Raw genomic sequence first — 20,367 nt, forward strand, 5'->3', positions numbered from 1 at the left:
CAAAGAAAGTTAATATTGTAGTTGTTAGATCTTGAGCAAGTAATTTAACAGCTTTTGAGCCTTAGTTTTCCCCATATTTAAAATGGGGATAATAACAATGCCTTACCCAACTCCTAGGGGAGTTGAGAATGAAACAAGAAAATATACATCAAAAATGCTTTGGAAATGACTATGCTAGAGATAAGTCCTTTATCAACTTTATCAAATTTAATCCTCATAATTACTCTGTCAGAAGAGGATCATTACTTCATATTTTAGAAATAAAGAAACTGAGGCTCAGAATGGCTATTACTTTCCCTAAGGTCTCATAGCAAGTAAGTGGAGTGGTGAACCCTGGATGAGAACTCACTTATAACCCAAACACCTGTGCCCACCACCAGACTTGCCCTAACTCCACTTGTGCCCTCCCCCTCGGCAGTGATGCATCACACCTGTCCTCCACTTTCATCCTTATCTAATGACCACAGTGTGACCCCAGTCTCAGTTCTCTTGGCCTCTCCCTTTGTCTTCCCATAAGTGACACCATCTCTCTGGTGCTTCCATTAAACACCTTCCAGATCACCCTCCACCCCGGATCTGGCTGCTTTTCCTTTATGATGTCAAAACCACTTAATAATAACCTGTCTCCACAGATGTTCTAGAGACTTTGGAAAGCAGACGGCAATGCACTTGTATATCTATTTAAATGATAGCTATGGTTTCCAGAATTTGCATGGCTAGATCCCTTTAAGAAAGCTGACACAGAAGTGTATTTAATTTTCCCCAAACCCAATTAAGAGACATTTGAACAGACTTCACATATTAATTTTGATGGAAATTTTCAACTCTAACTCCTTAGAGTGAATATCTCTGAGAAATATTTAGAAAGCGGAAAAATGCTACTTTTCTGTGCCAAAAAACTTAGTGAAAGAAAATTAATACCTAACTGAAGGGAAATTCCTTAATGACAAGTCCAACAAAAAGTTAGGCTTTAATTTGTAAATACATATTTTTAGATTTAGCTATTCTTATTATTTTAATTCGAATTGCTCCCCTCTTTCACAAGCATCTTTTTTCATATATTTAAATGAATTAAATATATTAATTGAATGTGGGACTGTACTCTATCTCCATAGCAACCAGTACAATGACTTTAACAAGTAGATGCTCAATGAATATTCTCTAATTAGAATCCTCAAATATTTAGAGTATTCTACCAATGTTTGAAACGAAAGGTTAATTATCAGAAACAAGTAAATATTAACATTATTAAAATACATACAGGCACAATTATTGTTGTGAAAAATGGAATCATTAACAATGATTAAGTTATTATAAGTATATTGATAGAAAATACAGAGTTTCTAATACATTTTAGAAATATTCAACACTGCTTAATTTTTAACATGGACCTTTGGATTAAAAGAAAAAAATTAAATGAATTCCAAAACCCTATTTCCTGAGGATTCTGGTTCTTGAGATTTGATGGCAATTGATTTGGTTTTTAAATAATCATAGCCACAGGATTGATACCATTTTTCATATTACCTCACTACACTATTCCACAGGCTGGGAATGCTATGTTTTTATTCATATATACTATCATTAAAAAAAAATATGACTATGGATCAAGAATAGCCAAGATACTCAAGAAGAAAAGGGGGGAGGGGACGGCAGACACTTTAAAAAGCTCTCTTAATGAGGACAGTGTGACACTGGCACGGAGATGGAGAAATTAACCGTGGAGCTGAATAAGAGTCTAGTAACTGGAAGTAAATGACAGCCAAGAGCTTAGGCAGGCCCAGGGCAGAGGGGACCGCTGGCAGTATTGGATAATGGACAGAGCACGGGATTTGGAGTTAGTGGGGTCTTGATTTGAATTCTGGCTCTGCTACTTACCAGCTGTGTGCCCTTGGGAGACTCACATAACCTCTTTAAGCCTTTGAATAGCCTCACCAGTAAAACGGGTATAATTAATCTCAACTCTGGCCTCTTACAGTGTACTCTATTATTAAGTTGTTTTATATCCTATATTTTAATAATTTTTATTAAAGTAAATATTTATATTAAAGTATATAAATATAATTTAAATATTATATTAAAGTAAATGTTTTAATAATTACCCACAAGATGCTGACATTAATTTCTTTTTTTGAGGTGGGGAAAAAACCTGTGTCAAATGTCTTCATGTTAACAGTTTAAAGTATTTTTAAAAAGGCCTCAAAGAAAAAAATATGCAAAGAATTTTTACAGGTGTTCCAAATATTAAAACTTCTGACTACTCTTTTAGCTCTATAAATATGTGAGTGTGCATGCAAGTTCACAGTTTGTCTACCCTGGGTCTGATTACAATGTCCTTAAGCCAACACATTCACATGGGTCAATATGGTAAAGCCAGTCACATATCAAAGGAGAGAAGTGAAGGGAAATATTAAGAATTTTCAGGTTCAAAGAAAGTAAGTGTGATGGGCTTTAAAATGAAATTAAATGTCAATCAAATTTTAAAAATGACATGGCTGTATATCTTAAAATAAGCCAACCATATTTTATATAGCTAAATGAAAGTAAATTATTTAGAGTCATTACTCTGGCAAACCTATGTTGATTAGAAATAAACTGATGGATATTTAAAACAAAATTATGAATTCAAAAACCCCAGACACCATTAAGAAGTGAATATCATTAACATCTGTTCCTTGAAGGTGCCAGGATTTGGCAAATGAGAAACCAACCCCCTCATAGGATTACTGGTAGATTAATGGGATAACATACAGCAAATCTCCTGAACAGTGCCTGGCATGCTGTAGGCATTTAAGAAATGGCATCATTTCTTAATGTAATGCAATATTATGTAAAAAGTGCTAGACTGCTACTCTTGACCCTCTTGCAGGCATCATGTGTAACACTCAAGGACAAATGCTTGATGTCAGGGAACCTTGGGGCCTACAACATACAGGATTTGCAGCATGTCTACATGGCTGCTTACAGTCCAGAAGTATTTAGGAAACGATTGTGCCATAGAAACCCGAAGTCATCATACCCACTGCACAGCTGTCTCTCTCCCGAGGCGACTTTGCTGGACTATGCAGCCCTCCATGCCAGGGGAGCAGGCTGTACAAGCCTATCTCTTTATTTTCATTCATTTTGACAGGGGCACCATTATGAGCTTTTCCTCCTGTCTCAACCTAATTCAAAAGACATAGCTGTACTTAAGATTTTCTTTATTGAAGTAAGCAATCACAATATTGCAATATGAATATAAGTAATACTATTTTTACAAAGACCATTTTTACTCTTGATTTGATGAGCGATATATTTTAAAGTAATTTTGACATCTTCATTCCAAAATGGGAACACTTAAAGTAATACCCAGATAACTGAAATGAAGAACCCATGACCCTTAATACAGAAAAACATGCTGTACAGTTGAAATCCTTTAAATAACAGAGAGCCTTTTGGGGAGGATGGGTGAGAAAACTGTGCTGGGCTTCTGGAGGGCTCGTATCTGGGTCAACACCTGCACCTCTTTATTATTACCCCTTCCTCCAAGAACCAGAAAGTGAGACAGAACATAGTAACTCTGAGTTAGAGGATTATTAACTCTACCCTTGCAATGACAGAGCCGAGTTAATACCCCTGGTACCACATGACTGTGGGAGGCAGACTGGACCCCAAGCCCCCTGGCTCAACTGGACCCCACTGACCCGCAGCCCTGCTCTGCTGAGGGCACCAGGCTTGGCAGGCATCCTTATCCCGGAGCAGAGGAGAAAAGGTGAGGGGCTGGCTAGAGGACTGCTGCCTGTGGGTACACAGTTTTCACCCCAAAGGGCCTAAAAGATCTGAGATGTTACATGTCAATGGTATCCTTCACAATACAAAGCACCTTAATAAACCAGAGGTTTCTCAAAAAACCAGAGGTCCCATACATGGACTCCCTGAAATTGAACATAAATTTTATTTTATGTAAATTTTAAGTGGATGTATGTATGTGCATTTTCTGGGGTGAGGGGTCATGGCTTTCATCGGATTTTTAAAAGCATCTGTAAGTCTCAAAAAACTAAGAATATGATGATGGGTTTTAAATATCTCAATTTTGCTCTATTACATTGCTTTGAGAGGATCTTTTCTCATGGTCGCTTATGAAGATATCAATACACAAAGAATCGATACATGTCCCAACCCTGCATTTAAAAAATGATACAAGATAAAAATATTTATAGAGAGATACCATCAAGTATAATGTGGAAATCTACAGATTTTTAGATGCTTCAAATGTTTTTTTTTTAATGCAACAAAGCTGAGCACTAAGAACATTAGTAATTTTTAAAAAATTTTAGACCACCAATAGGTAATAAGTTCTTGCAATTTTGCTGGCCTTTTTCTCATCTTCAATGTTTTTATTTAATATCTTTTTGTAAAAGTTATTGCTGCCTGAACAGGATTATGAATATGAATCATTTTGCTTTAACTTTTTCTTATGTATATATTAAACTGTCTTTATCTTATTATCTTGTGCAAAAAAGTCAAAAACATTTATATACAATTCTTCTCGTTTTCAAGAGTGCTTTACAATTAATACTATTTGAAAAGAGTTTTAAGCTTCCTGAAAAAGCCTGTGGTTGGAATGTTTGTTAAATGGTGGAAAAGCTATATATATGCATGCATTCTAATGCAGAGTCAAATTTTAAGTGAGGATTTAATACTTCAAATTAATAATAGATTGTTTAATGATAAAAACTAGCTGTTGCCCCTATACCATGATAGCTGAGCAATAGAAGGCTAATCAGCTAGAGACAAGACAAGGTTAAGGTCAATGCTTCAGGCAAAAAAGAAAATCAGAAAAAGCCTTGGCTCTTTCCATATGTTGCCTGTCAAAATAAGCTTAGGGAGGAGAAAGACAACCTCCTTTTATGGGTGACTTTTATACCTAAGTTACAGATATCACTTATAAATCCACCCCAACTAGACTTTATTCTTATCACCACACTGCAGGTATAATTCTGTTATTTTAAAACTGCCTCTTTCATACATGCAAGACACATTTACTGAGTGTCTATTAGGTCCCAGCCCCAGGAACAGAAAAATGAGTAACACAAGCCCATTATGTTAGTGGACCCCACATGACTGATTAGTACTGTGATTGAGGTATACACAGTGTGCCACTAGAGCCTGTAGCTCTGTGTGGTAAAGCACAGCAACGACTGCCCCTCATTTTACTTTTGTTTATTTTATGAATTCAAAGCCCACTACCTGGTATCCTTGGACTATAATTATTTTAACCATTACTCTGCACACATAATATTAATAGGTTTCATTCCTATCTCACATACAGGACAAGTGAATGAAGCAATCAAAATATCATGTCTAAGTTAATGCTTACTGAATAAGGAGAAGCAAAAAACTCAGTACATATTGTCCCTGATTCAACTGTGGCTTTTCATGTACCACTATTTGCTTTAATCATTTCTTGGTAAATGCAGGAAATACATGGTCATATGAAGACTGCCAATCCCCATCTACTAAGCCTGCCCTGCAGTACTGTGTTTCGACCTGTTTTCAACAAGAGAAATATTTTGAAGCCTACATATCATTTTGCATTATTATATCAGTCAGTATTTATATGCCCAACTACATTAAAGGACAGCAGATTCAAAACAGCAAATCTGCTAATAGGATCTTCAGTTGCTGAATGGATTCACCTAATATTTTGTATTTTGGCAATGCCGGACATGCATGGATATTAAGCAAATAATGCTGTCTTTTCAATGTTTAAGAACTTTGAGAAGCAGAACATTTTTCCAAGAATAGGTAGGAAAGTATGGTACACAGCGTAAAAGGCTTTTAAGATACAGTGATGAATGTGCAGTGAATGTATGGTTGAGAAATGAATTATTGTTAAGTGTCAGATGATATGCTGTAAAATTTCCCAACATCTCATCTTTTAATCATTTTTATCTTGCTACGGAACAGCACAAATGCTAATAGTGTTAAAGATGACTAAATCTAGTGGGGAGAATCCTCTGCTCTCCATTTGAGCCAATACCCTAAAACCAATCATATCTTTCTGGAAAGATGATACACATGTGAAATTGTTTACTATGCAATATTGTAGAATGGAGACTATAAAATGAAAGGAAACCATGGTGTCTTTGCTGTTATTTAAGAGGAATGGTGGAAATTTTGGTGCCTTCATCATACACTGATATGTACTGGTGTATGTCAAATTTTAAAGTTTTGCAAAATGGGTTTAAAGCCATTCTCTCATCTGTCACTTCACATTAATAAAGTACAGTGAAATTTATCAAACTATTGATTTTTAACACATTTTTTTATTGCAAATATTCTTTATTATTATATGAGGAACACCAGCACTTAGCAAAAAGTCTAAATCAAATTATTTTCTACTTGGGCTTTCTATCTGGGACCTCAACAGCTGAACTAAGAAGACTCAACAAACTATATCAATGCTTTGTAAGACAGGTGGCATTATCTTCAACTTCCTGAGTTTGATATAATGCATGTCCCTGTTAAGAATGCTGGTAAGTAATGGGCCTCAGCATTCCTAATGGAATAATGGTGTATCCTGATTTTGCATTAGGTTGTTACTTCTCAGAGAACATTATGGGAAACCTACAGTGTCTGAATCTTTCACAGCAATTGACATGATTATGGTGGCTTTAGAAGAATTAAGGGCAACCAGGGCTGTGAAAAATGACTTTAGAAATCTTTAATTATAATTGTGCTTGCATGGATTATCATGCAATCTATTCAGCCTCTGTACTCAAATTATGGTCCATGGACCAGCAGCATAGGCATCACCTCAGAGTAGGTTAGGAATGGAGCATCTTGGGCCTCACCCCAGACCTACTGAATCAGAATTTGCATTTTCGTAGAATCCTCTAGGTGATCCCTGTGCACATTAAAGGGTGACAAGCAATGACCTAGAGCACTTCTGAATTACGGGCCTCAAGGATTTATGGGTCACCTCCCTTACCGCATTATAAATTCTATTAAAAAGTGAGAAAAGACATGGTCTACCCCAAAACTGCTATTACCTCTCAGTAGCAAAACTTTAGTTTGCAATTATATACAGACTTTAACATTTGACAACATCACTGCCAATATCAAATACAAATACAGAAGTTAAAACTAACTTTTTACGAGACAAACAGGCTTGAGAACTGAACATTTACAGTAACTAAAACCACTTACAAAATAAAATGTAAATTAGGGTGTATACACCCTAAAGAGCTATGTAGCATGTACATGTTAGGCAGTTTCTACCGTTGATTTTAAGAAAAACCTAGCTCTCTGGTTACTGACTCACTCCTGCCAAGGGGCAGAGGCACAGAGCCAGCCTGTGACAAGCCACACCCGTGCCACACACACTGCTTCTTACCTGTTTGTACTCAGATTCTCTTCCAACCAATACTTGCAGAATGTAGTTGACAGGATCACCTTTCATTGGTGGTACCGTTTCCCATAAAATTTCACATGAATTTCCTTCTAGCTGTGTCACTCGAGGTGCTGAAATATAAAGCCACACATCTAAGCTCAAAATTCAACATACAGTATTAACAATATCTTAATAACATTAAGAACCCAAAGACAGCGAGCGTGCCTGTGCCTGTTCTAGGTGAGGAGTTAATTTTGCCACCTAGAGAACCAGCATGGGGTCTGCGGGACGCAGAAGATACTGAGTTGACCAGGAAGCCACTGAAAAAGCCTACACTCATTATCCTATTAGTAACTGTCCTGGATCACATTCTAGTTATTTTTTCATACAGATATTGAACACCTTCTATGACTGAGGTGCTGTGTTAGGTACTTTGGGGAATGCAAAAATTGGTAAAATTGACCCTACTTTCAAGGAATTTAAAGTCTGGTTGTGGGAACAGGGCTGGAAGGTATGAGAAAAGGACAAAAAGAAATATAATGCCAGGCAGGTTAAGACAAAAGGTTCAACAAAATGTTAGGGAATTCCAGGGGAGGGGAAAGAGTACTTCTGGTCTGAAGAGCAGGTGACATTTGAGAGAAGTCCCAGAGAATGGGCAGCATTGAAACCCTTTTAAAATTAAGACACATATACAACTTTAAAAGGGCTTCAATATCTATTTTTCACCTACTGTACCCATCATTCTGGTTTAAAGCTAAGTTATATTGAGCTTTAATAAAGCACTTAAATGTTTTCTTGTATCTTCTCATAGCTTATGCTCTATATAGTTTAATACATCTGATATTTTTGTTTTGTAACTAGAATATGTAACCTCTCTCTCTGAACCCTGTCATGATATAATTCCTAAATACATAAAATGAATTCTATAGAAACAGTTATTTCTACTTATAATCTTGGTAGAATACTGTATTAGAAAAATAAAGGTTTTCCTAAAAAAAAAAAATTCAGTGTGTTGGAATTATTTGGCAACTTATGGAAAAACTAAAGAATCCAATAAGACTAAAGAGTACTCCAACTAAGACAACAATTTCATGAATATGAGTGAGAGGAAGAAGACTGAGTCACATGCTAGTGTGGGGACGGTGTCCTTCTGAAATAAAAGTACCACGAAATGGAAGTGCTAACAATACAGTGTCTACTTACTACAGAATGAATTCCCACCATGAGTCACTTGCAGTTTGCTAATTGGTAAATGCGGCAAACCTTCCTTGTTACCAAGAAACAAAGTAACCATAGCGTGTTCAGGAATGTTTTCTGTGACAACTAAAACACAGGGCATTTACTGCCAAAACGACCCAGCAAGGGGCGGCCTTGCATGTGTACGTATTTTTACACAGTTTCTTTAGTCACATAAGGAAGCAACTACCAGATAGCTTCTGGAGCTGAGGGCCATGGAAGCAGGAGGCAGGTATTTACCTTAAACTAGCCCTGGAAGGAGCTATGGGAACCCTTTGCAGAGACCAAGTAGGACCTGACTCAGGTCCTAGAAGCCCTGCAGCCTTCTTTCAACTCTGCTGCCCCGGTAGTAGGTGACAGAGCTCCTGGTATGGAAGAAGTGGGAGGGAGTCCAATGGCCATGTTTCTGGGCCAAACACAATATGGTCTTTTCTATGGGTTGTGCTCACTCTCTTAGCTACCCAAACAATAGAGCAAACTCTCATTTTTAACCACGTAAAACATGCGTCAGGTGGGCTGTTGTCTATCTGTCAGCCTCAGGGTCATTTTGAGCAGCATCTAGATTAAGCCACTTGTGCTGCCCAGCCACCTAAAAACGTACAAAAGGGACCTCTATAAGAACCATGATATTTGGGAGAGAAGGCCTAAAGCTGGTGGAATGGGCCGAGCAAGCTTCTGCCCCTGCTGCTGTATTGGCCCTGCCTCATAGTCTGCTGAATAGACAGGCAGAGACTAACTCTGTGGATGGGAATGGGGGTGGGAGGGTGGAGAGATGGATAAGGGTTCAGCAGATCTAGTGGAGCAAAGGGTCTAGGCAGAGTGGCTTCTGTTCACTTCTAGAGAATAAAGGAGAAGACCTCTTTATGTGTAAGTCTTGTGCCTTCTGCACTCCCTGACTGCGCAAAGGGGGCAGAGTAGTAAACTAGTCACTCATGAGCCACAAGACAAATACTCATGGAGATAAGACCCAGATGCTTTCCATATCTCCTTCCAGAAGAGATGCCACAGCTTTCCAAAAGCATCTCTCCAGTTACAGACTCGTGGAACAGGGAGAAAAGGCTGCTGAAGTTACCTAAGTCAGATCTCAATCTCAAGGCACCAAAGTTATCCAAAGATGAATGCCAACCTTCGCTCCTCCTGAATATCTCTGGGAAAGAAGATTCTTACACCTTCCTTGATAAACTGTCTTACGTGCTATTACACCAGGAATTCACTCTATTTTGAACCCAAAGCTGTTTTGCTCAGGTCTGTATCTTTGTCCACCAGTCTCTTGTGGGGAGAAGAATGTCTGACTATTGAGTTTTTGTAATAATCATTTATATATGCTTGAGAAAAATCATGATCTGCAGGGCCCTCTCCTCTAAGGCCTCTCATTTCCCCAGACAACCCATTTCTTAACCTTTTTTAATGTCTTTTTTGATTCTCTTGTATTGACATCAGAAGAGCATATTTAAGTTCAGAATTGAGCTTCATACCTTAACTCTCAACAATCCCCTATTCTAAAGGAAAGCATGATGGTATACACCGTCTACGAACCTTTGATGGCGGGAGGGACACTTTTGGTTGTGCTGAAAGTGTAGGTTTCTGAGAAGGGCCCCTCCCCAGCATCGCTGGCTGCCTGGATTCTGAAGGAGTAGCAGGTGAATTCCGTCAGTCTCTGGACCTTATAGGTGTGGCTGGGTCCTCTGTAGATAGAAATAAACCTAGAAGAAGGAGCAGAATCCATTATCTATCTATATTTTCATTATTGACAAGAAACTAGTAATAACACAAACACGTGGAGCAGAGTAGGCCAACTTAGTAAACATTTTTCATACAGTCTGAGTTAATAATCAAATGGTTATATTATGGCTAAGTTTTAGTGTCATGTCTAGCACATGTTTACAGAAAATAAAAATACAAATCTAAGCTCATATAAACCTTAGAAATGAGATTCCTTTAATTATAGTCTAGATTCTAGAATATCAGTTGCTTATTTACTAATATAAAAACAGAATTTTCAAATCTTCCATAATGGTAACATCTATGTAATCTAATATGTTATTTTACCTCTACCATGTATTAGGGCAATGACACTAATGTTAACTGGGGAAATGAGCAATAAAATGTCCCTTTTTAACTAAATTTTCTAAATAACAGGTTTAACTAGAAAATTCTTTTAATTTTAAGCCTTATTTAGCTTTCCTAAACTGGTAAGAGAAAATTTATCATATGGATCTTTGAGGCAATGCATTAGAAAAATGTCCTCAGAATCATCCATCAGGTTAATCAAAATAACAGAAAAACAGCACAGGAGGGCTGGACAGTTTAGACTGGCAGCTACTGGTTCCTTCTCCCACCTGACCCAGGAATATTTTGTACTTCTCTGCTAATTAGTATTTCCACAATATACAAGCATAGAACGCATCAGGATAAACAATAAGGCCTCACCTTTCAGGTGTTTCCCTCTAAGGGCTTGAAAAATCAACATTTTCACAATAAAACTGGATTATTTACAACTAAAATTTAGTGGCTTCATTTGTCTTCTTATGGCTAACTGATATTTTGGAAATAACATAACTTCTCCAAAGTTATCCATGATCTTTAGTAGGTCTGGGATCTGAACCCTGCTGGTATCGGGACACTTTGAGACCACTACACTAGTTAACCCAATCACACTGCCTTGTTCCTGAACAGCTGACTGATTCGCCGGGTTTTCAGTGCTCTGATTCAGCATCTGAGGACAACCAACTGTCTTCAGATACTAATGGAAGTTGGTCAGTGATAGAATTACAGTTCATAAGGTCTGATACTGTATTTGTTCAATTAGCAAACACTTCTTGAACATTTGCTAATTCAGAGATGAATAAGACCTAGTCCCAGTGGGTTGGTTTGTCCTGTATGTGAGCAGGGTTTTCTGAAGGTGACAGCTTTTCCATGTGTTGGAAAACAGTCCTTCAGGATGGACAGAGATATATAGATGTAGCTATACAGAATAACCAATATTTTTACAAAACCGATCAGAGTCTATACTTAAAACATCCATGCATTCACCAGCCTTTGCTATTGAGGTTTTCAGCTCCATCATTTTACCTATTTAATGTTTCTTCTGCTTTCCTGTGTAAGGAAGTGTGTCTTATTGAGGGTTGAACATTTTTAATTTCAGGGAGCCAGAGTCCAGTCTGAAAACCACAAATACCATAGCAACCTATTTAGTGCTCTTGACACATCAGCACGTTAATGAAGATACCCCTTGCTAATGCTAGAGGCAAACAGCTATTTATTAACTTAGCCTCACCTGGGCTAGAATCTCTAACAGGAGTAACTGCCCTTAATTATACCACAAAATGGAACTCAGGTTTTAAGAAGTATAAACGTTACATCTTCTTTAGAAATTTGCAATAAATCTCAGTTTTAAAGGAGCTTGGGGAGAACATTAAGAACAGTACTGCTTCCCTGCCATGCCACAGCGTACAGAGAGCATTTCCTTTTGAAAATAAGTTCCATATACATTTGTTCCCTGATTTAATTATATGTGTAGGCAGCAGCACTCACAGTCACAAAGAAATTTACTGAAGCAGATTCAATACTCTAATTTTGGAGTACAATCTACATTGAGCAAATAGCATACATATTGACTCTCTAATACATAAAAAAATTGCTGCTTCTGGACTAGCTATTTGCAAAGTTCCTTTAATGTCTTATTTTGTGCTTGTACCACAGTATTTTACTTAATCTTTTAAAAGATGCATGTCTATTTATAAAAAGCACCGTAGATTTAAATTTTGCCATTGGAGCATTTGTTCATGTCCCTGAATTGTGTTACTCAGAAACACAGAAAGGCTGTGTTTGCTTCTAGAAGTAAGCTAGAATAACTCTGAAGGTTCTGCAGGTGGCATTTAAACAGACTACAAAGTTTCAAGTTTAACCATCTTTGCATTCAGTGAAGGCAGAATTAGGAAGCTGCAAGGGGCCTACTTTGAAGCTGGAGTTCCCCTTGGAGGGGAAATTGGGAACTGACAGGCTCCCAGCAGAAGGGAGTTGAGAAGGAGAGAGAAAGGGGTCGCTCTTTCATTCTCTGGCCTTTTCTAGATATAGATATATCTGAACAGTCCTTTAATTTAGTCCACTGTCTACTATGGTACTAAATCACGATCTGCTTGTTGCTCTGATGAAGGCTATGACTGCTTTGTCTGACTTCTCTTCCCCAAAAACGGCATGGGAAAAAGTTCTAGGGGGTAGGGGAATTCTTATTTTATTCTCCAAGTGTACAAGGGACTAGCCAAAATGGCTGGTAACCCCATTCCTATGCCAAGTAATTAAGCAGATATTGAACCCTAAGTGGTGGGGAGAAGACGATGAGCAGGATACAGGGTCTATCCTGAGTGGGCTTAGGAACCTTGAGAGTTTTAGGTGGTGGGATGGGGAGGAGGAGATATCAGAAATCCTGAGTTTTGAGAAAAACATCCCAAAGCAAAGCATCAACAGTGTCAATCTGACTCCAGTGCCCACCTAAAGAATCAGGTATGTCTTATCCTCTCAGGGACCACACCCTGAGGAGGTGACCAGGTCAGCAGGCAGCGAGCAGTGAAGCACGATGCTGCACCCAGCACCCTCTGAGGATGTGCCCCACGTATCTCTCTAAGGTGTGACCAAGGGCCACAAAGAGATGTTAAAAGACAGTGATGGCAATTCCGTATATGGATTCTAGTTAAACTTTACATGGGTCAGTTCATAAATAAGAAAATAAAATCCTTCATAAGATCTCATTCCTCAGTTTTAGGTTTCTGAAAATATGATCTTCTATGATAACAGCTAATTTGGCACTATATGTCTAATTGTTTTAAGGGTTTTAATCTTGAGATGAACATTACCAAAGATCTAGGTACTTGATAACACTCTCAATAAATGTCAGTTCTAGCACGAGAACTTCTCTGTAGGCTAAGGAACACTAGCAAGCCATTTGACCTCTTTTGGCCTCAATTTTTTCCTCTGTGCAATGTGAATAACTGTGAGGTTTAATTGGATTAATACATGAAAAGTGCTTAGAATAGTCCTGATATGTAATAATCACTCAATATGTGTTGGTTATAATTATTTTATAACATTGAGAATGGGATTTTAAAAACACCACCTTTTGAGAGACCATCATATGTCACTGTCAGCCAACACAGGTCATTTTCTTTTCTCCTGGGTGGAAAGAGTCAACCTTGCCGACCACACCCCGGCACGGGGGTCCCTCGGTCAGGCTTTTTACCTGCTCTCACACACCATTTCCTGACGGTGTAGTGTGGGCAATGATACCTTCCTCATACCCTGTGGTGGGGATGAACTCTGCCCATGTGAAAGCTCCAGCCCTGACACCGAGTAGGCCACAAATAAATGTCTGGTGGTCCTAAATTTCTTTCTGGTAAGCTATAGCACAAAATGTATATGTTAACAGTGACATGTTTCCCTCTGCTCCTCAAATAACAAGCGAGAAAGGCCAACTAAAACATAACAGAAAGCACATTAACCAATACAAAAATACAGTTCCTCTTTCAACCCAATTCTACAATTATTTTCTATCATTCCAAGGGACAGGAGAAGAGAAAATCTTTTTTCAGAAACAGTGATTTATGGCTGGTTGTGTGGTGGCCTCTCTGGGAGGCTCTGTAGCTTAACACCTTATGGCCAGAACCACTCTGGCAGAGATTGAAAATATTCATCAAGTATTTGTTTTACGAAGACCAACTTAGTTTTTTTCTCTCGCCTAAACCTTTTTCAAAAAAGACCAACTTAATTTAAAAACTCATTAATAAGTAAGCCAGAGGCCTTTCGTGATAGAATTAAACATACTAAACATCCCAACACACAGTGATTAAGTGCTGGAGGCTCCATGTTTAAAGTGCACCCCAGGATTCTGAGCTTAGAGCAAGACTTTACTGTGGAGAGGTCAGCATCCACGCAACTCTGCAGAACCCTTCCCCCTTCTATGAGGAATGCCCAGGTTCAGTGCTTGGATCCTATACACGTTTATGCACCTCAGCCCCGGGTCCACACTACTTCATTGTACACTGTCCCAAACCCGGGAGAGGGGGAAGAGTGCTCTCCTTAGGGAATGGTGAGGATCCCGGAGCACCTGACATGCCTCCATAACCAACAGGAGACTGCAAAGCCTCTCACTGAGACCTCAACATGTGGATTTCTGAGGGTGGGTGTAGCCGAGGAGACAGGGTTTACTATCTGGGGAGTCACACCTGCTACACCCTGGGCCTCTTCCCTAGTTTGTGACTGATCAAGACCAGACCATCCTTCACTTCCAAACTGCTGTTTGGAGGTGGTAGAGCACAGGGATGTACACTTGGAAGACCTGGACTCTAATCTCATCTCTGCCCTTCACAGCCAAATCACATGCCCCTGCTAAGTGCCAGTTCTTCCCATCTGCAAAATGGGAGACTATCTCCCTCATGGGTTGTCTTAAGAGTCAAATGACATAATGTGGGTAAAATGCTCAGCATTCAGCCCATACATTCTAAGGGCTCAGTAAGTGGTCATTGTTAGTATAATCCAATGTTCCTAACTCTGAACAAGAGTGCCACAGTGAACCAATATCCAGGACTTCACCTTTAAGTCAAGGTGAGATACCCCAAGGACTGGCTATGGCTCTCTGCTCCCGATGTGCAGGCTTTTCTCTAGGCTAGGGGGCCGTTAGTGGCTTATGCTCCAACAGGAATATGTCAGTCTGAATTTGTGACATTCTGCTGCATCTGTTATGGCCTGTGCCAGTCGTTACAAGCATAATTTAGTGGCCAAGGAGCAAAAATGAAATGTTTCCTCTGTCATTTTCATTACATGAGTGCTCCTGTGCTGACAAGGGTAACAAATAATGGATCTATAGCAGGTGGCATAGATCCATCATGGGATGTAGTATGTGCTCAATAAAGTCACTGAACAATTTGAATATCAGTTCAGGCTGAGACATATGCAGCCACAGGCACCCCCAGTGGCATCATTAGCTCCATAAAGGTAGCCCAGGAACCCTGGGCTCACACTGGAAATGCCTCTGAGGGGTTTGCTACTCTATCCCCAACCCCAGCTGCTTATGGCCATGAACCTCCTTGAGGCTAAAAACTGGACCTTTAGGTCCTGTAATATTGCCTCTAAGGAGCAGCCGTGCAGTGCTGCAGGAAAAGGGGTACATGAGACCACGAGTGGGCAGACATGAGTTTAAGAGACAGCCCCACTGCTCACCATGAATACTGTGAGCCCAAGAGGTTCTAACCACTCCAAGTCTTTTCCCTCATCTTTAAGCAGGCAGTCTCTCTCAGCCCCATGACCCAGGTCTACTGTGAGGACTGAGTAAGAGGACAGGGCAGGAAACATTGTGGGGCTTCACTGTGGTACTGCCCCAGTGGCTCGTGTTCTGCTGTGTGAGGCTGGGGCTCTGCAGTCAGCAGAGCTGGGTTTGAGTTCAGGCTCTGCAGCTGGGTCAGCTGTTAGCTCCTTTGTAAAATGGGCCTGATAACAGTATGTAACTCATAGGCTGTTGTGAGAATTAAATGAGATAGTCCAAGGAGAACCCATTAAACAATGCCTAGCACTTGTAAGTGCTCATGTGAGATGCCATTGTCAGTAACACTATTTGTTAATAACAAAGCATCAAGCTTCATGAATTATTTATCTTTTACTTAAAGTTGGAGAAGCCTGGAGGATGACATCTCTCTACCTTACATTCCCTTATACTTCTTGACTTGAAGAGAAAAGTTGCAAATGTGAATTGCATCCATCCTATCCTGCCAAACTCAGGCTAAGAGCTGCTGCTGAGAACAGAAGAAGATGGTAGCAGTAGGTCTTATAAAAATTCTGCCCATTACATGAAAATTTGGGCATTTTTACTTAGAAAAGGGAAAAATGGGAGAGAAATGCTCTCCTGTACCAAAAATATTTACTTGGGAAGGGGATGCATCAACAGAGCACTGGGTCATTAAGAGTTTTCAGTCTAAATTAATTTTTTATGGCTCTGCCCCCAACTTGCTTTAGCTTTGACTGTTATGTCTTCTTAAAATAAAACAGGTGATAAGTAAGCATAGGTTTTAAAGTTGGTGACTTTTCAATGATTTAAAAGAATATTCTCTGTATCTGTGAATACAAAATGATTTTGCTTATTCTGCTCGCCCTTCCAGAGTACTGGATGGGGGGAGGGAGGAGTAGGTCAGATTTCAGGAGTACAAGGAGTACAAAGACCTTGGCCAGATGGGGGAGGCTGTTACCTTCACTGTGAACTTGAACAAGTGACATAACTCTCCAAGGCTCACTTTCCAGATACTCCCAACAGTAATAACTATCTTGCTCCCCTGACAAAAATTTTTATGAGATCCAAATGAAAAAAAACCAAACAAGTAAATCCTACAATTCCTTACTAAATATACACTAGGAAAAAGAAAAAAGAGACTCTTAACATTAAGAAATTCTAGGAGAAGGTTGTACTTTTAACCTTGGTATTTAAAACTTTAATTTTAACATCGTGAAAGATGACTTTTTCTACACTGAATTGCAAATGAAGGAAGTCCAGGCATGTTACAACTTTAAGTGGTCCTTTATTTTAAATCATTTCAGAAGGAAATGATTTCATTTTAAGGTGTTTCCTTAAAAGTGTTTTGTTTCAAAAGAAATATCCTAGAATCCTCTGAATGGCTAAAGTCTTATTAAGGATAGTCTTAAATTCGCAGTAGAAAATAAGATACAATGCTTAGGTTTTTGTGTTTGCTATCTTGTTGCTCTCTTATAATCCCTAGAGGTTAATAGCAGTCCATTAATATTAACTCCTCAAAATGATTTAACCTGCTGACCTAAAATGGCCTGTTCTACTAAAGACCTGCAAGTGGCATCTTTCAAAACATGTTTCACAATATTACAAATCAACAGCTATTAATAAGCTCACTACAGTTCTATTCACTAACAATGATGTGTCATTGCTTTTTATTTTTTGCCTAATTTACCTGGGCTCCCTGGATTGTGTTTGTGTGTGAATTTCCTACAGTACTAAGTGGCACCTGCGAATGGAGGCTATTTGGATGTTCAAAATAGGAATGTATAGTATGCGCCCCCACTCAGCCAAGAACACCGAGTCCTAGCATGTCTATGTAGATGCAGATGGAAGCAGATGGTATCAGGTGGGGTCACCCAAGGCAGGGAAGGTGCTTTTCCTAAACTGATTTTGATGCTGGTGACAGTCTTTGCTTGCCAACTGGGCAGGAAGGTGCCAAGAACTACTTACAAAAGACAAATGAGAAAAAAGGGTTAATTTCCTATTCCCATTTCCCCAGCTGTGTATGAACCTTTAAGCCTGTGATTGTTCACGCTGCAACATACTTAGGTTCATGGGCTGTATTTTTATGCTACTTTTTGATGATATAAAATGTCACTAGAGTTACTGATAGGTGGAAATTCTCTACACAGAATAAAGAAGAAGAAAAAATTTCCTATTTCCTATTTTTTTGTTTACACTGTGCTTTAGACATTGATATATTAAAAAAGATTTATTTATATTCAAAGAAAGGTTGACTAGAATCTCTAAAGACCACCTGAGAACCTCAAAACCTACCACTTTTCTACTTTGCTTTCAAATATACGCAACAAATTTCATCTTCAAGGATACTCAGTCCATAGTTTTTGAGATTTCTTCTGTTTGCCTACTTCTGTTTTAGTGGCCTTGCCTCAACCCTACCTGATTTAGCAATAACGGTCATGAAAATGCTATCCAATTCCGTTTTTTTTTTTTCCTCTTTTTAATAGCTTGGAAGTAAAAATTGTAACCCGAATTCCACTTCTGATCCCAATTAAATCTCAAACAGTTCATTTATTACCCCTCACTTCTGCCTGTGCCTAGACATTTTAGCCTGAAAAATGACTAATCTAGCAATGTTCTTTATTTAATAGGCTGAGTTTTTATACTCCTTTTGCTAGGTAATAAAAATGTTTTTGAAACCATTTTTTTTTCCCCATTAATCAGAGACTAGAGACAGGCATCATTAGGTCCATTTTGTATAGAAAGATACTAAAGCAAAAAAGAACTTAAAGGACATGCCTCTAGTCACATCTAGAAATTTGGTAAGAGAAATGGGATTACAACAAAGAGCTGACACCCCCATAGAGAACAACAACTGCCTTCTGGTGGTTGAACGTAATAATAATAATACTAAAAAAAAAACACCCTTTATCCAGTAAAGGTGATCATGTGAATCAGTGCCTAGTCTGGGGAAGCAAAGGAAACTAATACTGAAGGGTCTCTGATGGGCTCTGTCCAAGCTGGTTGCCTTACATCCATTTCATTTAATTTAGCAACATGCCATGAGAAATCTAAGGAATTTATTTTATAAAAGGTATACACTGAAAAAGTTCACTCATCCCCAGTGCCCAAACATCTCAACCACTTCTAGAAGTTTCCTGGTGTGTATTCTTCCAGGGTTTCTTTATGCAGAGGATTTTCTGTCCTCCTCTAACAGTGAACAGGGAGTCTGCCTAAAAACATTACCAAGCCCCTCCAATTTTGCTGGCTGAAGTGAAAAGTGTCACGGGCGTAAGAGCTGAGTTAATGGAGAGCAAGTGGAAATTATCCACTCTATTATATCCCTCTTCCCCATCCCAATTTTGCTTGAGCTTTGCTTTAAAAAACACTGGCTGTATGACTAAACCTGAACAACAGATTAACCATAAATGCATTCCTGGAATTTAAGCTCCTGCCGCCTCAGTGCTATATATAATTATCGGGAACATGGACCCATTGGGGTCAGGATGAAAATCACCACCAACTCAAATTCTGTTAGGGCAGCCTAACATTTCAGTTCCATAACACAGACAAATGCATCTTCAAGATCATTGGTGCAGCATTACAATCTTCAATCACATGAGCTGATGTTGTTTTTCTAATCCCTGTATTAGGTTAACGCCGCATGATGAAAATGTTTACTTTGGGTATATTATTTTTTGCATACACAGTAACCAAAGACATTCAGATCTTCTGATGCAAGATCTGTTAAGGATAATACACTTAATCACCCTTAGGACAAATTAACCTAAATTTTGTTGTTGTTGCTGAAATTAAATAAAATCTCATGTACTGTCTCTGCTCATTGTTTCATGGTAATTTATTTCCTCAGCAGACAAGCTCCTTTATAGTAAGGCCACATATCTCACAAGACCAAGAACATGGTAGAAATTCAACAAAAAATCGCTGATAATAATCCAATTACAATTACTAGGTATAAACATAGTCTTATAAATATAAAGCACTACTACTCTGAGGTTGCTACATAAATATGTGGTCAGTGCCTGTGGACTGGGAACCTTGTGGGTCAAAAGCTTGAATAAATGAGAAACAAATATTCTATTTAAGGGGAATAAAATCCTTTGAACATAGCAAATCCAGGTGATATGGATGAACTATGGGTTCACCTACCTTAAGGCAAGAGGTTGGGACAAAATACCTTTTTGGGATCCCTTCTATTTACAAGAAAGAGGTCCAAGCTTCAAAAAAAATGAGCCAGGTCTAAAAGTACCACACTAGAAAGAAGCCTTTACTTGGAGAAGAATCCAGCACAGTTTTCTGTGCTTTGGAGCTTTTATCAGCAGTTTTTACCCAATCTCAGTCCTTATCACTAGTCTCCAGCCTAAGGCTTTCCTGCAAGGGATCCTTTTAAGACTCACCCAATCTGTTGCCCTCTCTAGGAAGCCTTTTCTGTTCATTTAATATTAAGACTATATTAGACGCTATTCTTTTATACTCCACTGAAATA

The 20,367-nt window shown here is 38.7% G+C and overlaps 1 protein-coding gene across 5 annotated transcripts in view; it reads right to left on the minus strand.

Annotated features, from left to right (window-relative positions):
• Nucleotides 1–20,367, minus strand: part of FNDC3B (fibronectin type III domain containing 3B) — a 370,299-nt gene that overhangs the window by 5,340 nt on the left and 344,592 nt on the right. For all 5 annotated transcript variants that reach the window (XM_037840631.1, XM_037840625.1, XM_037840597.1 and 2 more), the window contains 2 exons: nt 10,148–10,314; nt 7,379–7,506 (listed from right to left, as the gene is read on the minus strand). In XM_037840631.1, the coding sequence (XP_037696559.1) occupies nt 7,379–7,506; nt 10,148–10,314 (295 nt within the window). The remainder of the gene's footprint in view (nt 1–7,378; nt 7,507–10,147; nt 10,315–20,367) is intronic.

The sequence above is a fragment of the Choloepus didactylus genome, chromosome 1 (assembly GCF_015220235.1).
Source record: "Choloepus didactylus isolate mChoDid1 chromosome 1, mChoDid1.pri, whole genome shotgun sequence".
Classification (NCBI taxonomy): domain Eukaryota; kingdom Metazoa; phylum Chordata; class Mammalia; order Pilosa; family Megalonychidae; genus Choloepus; species Choloepus didactylus.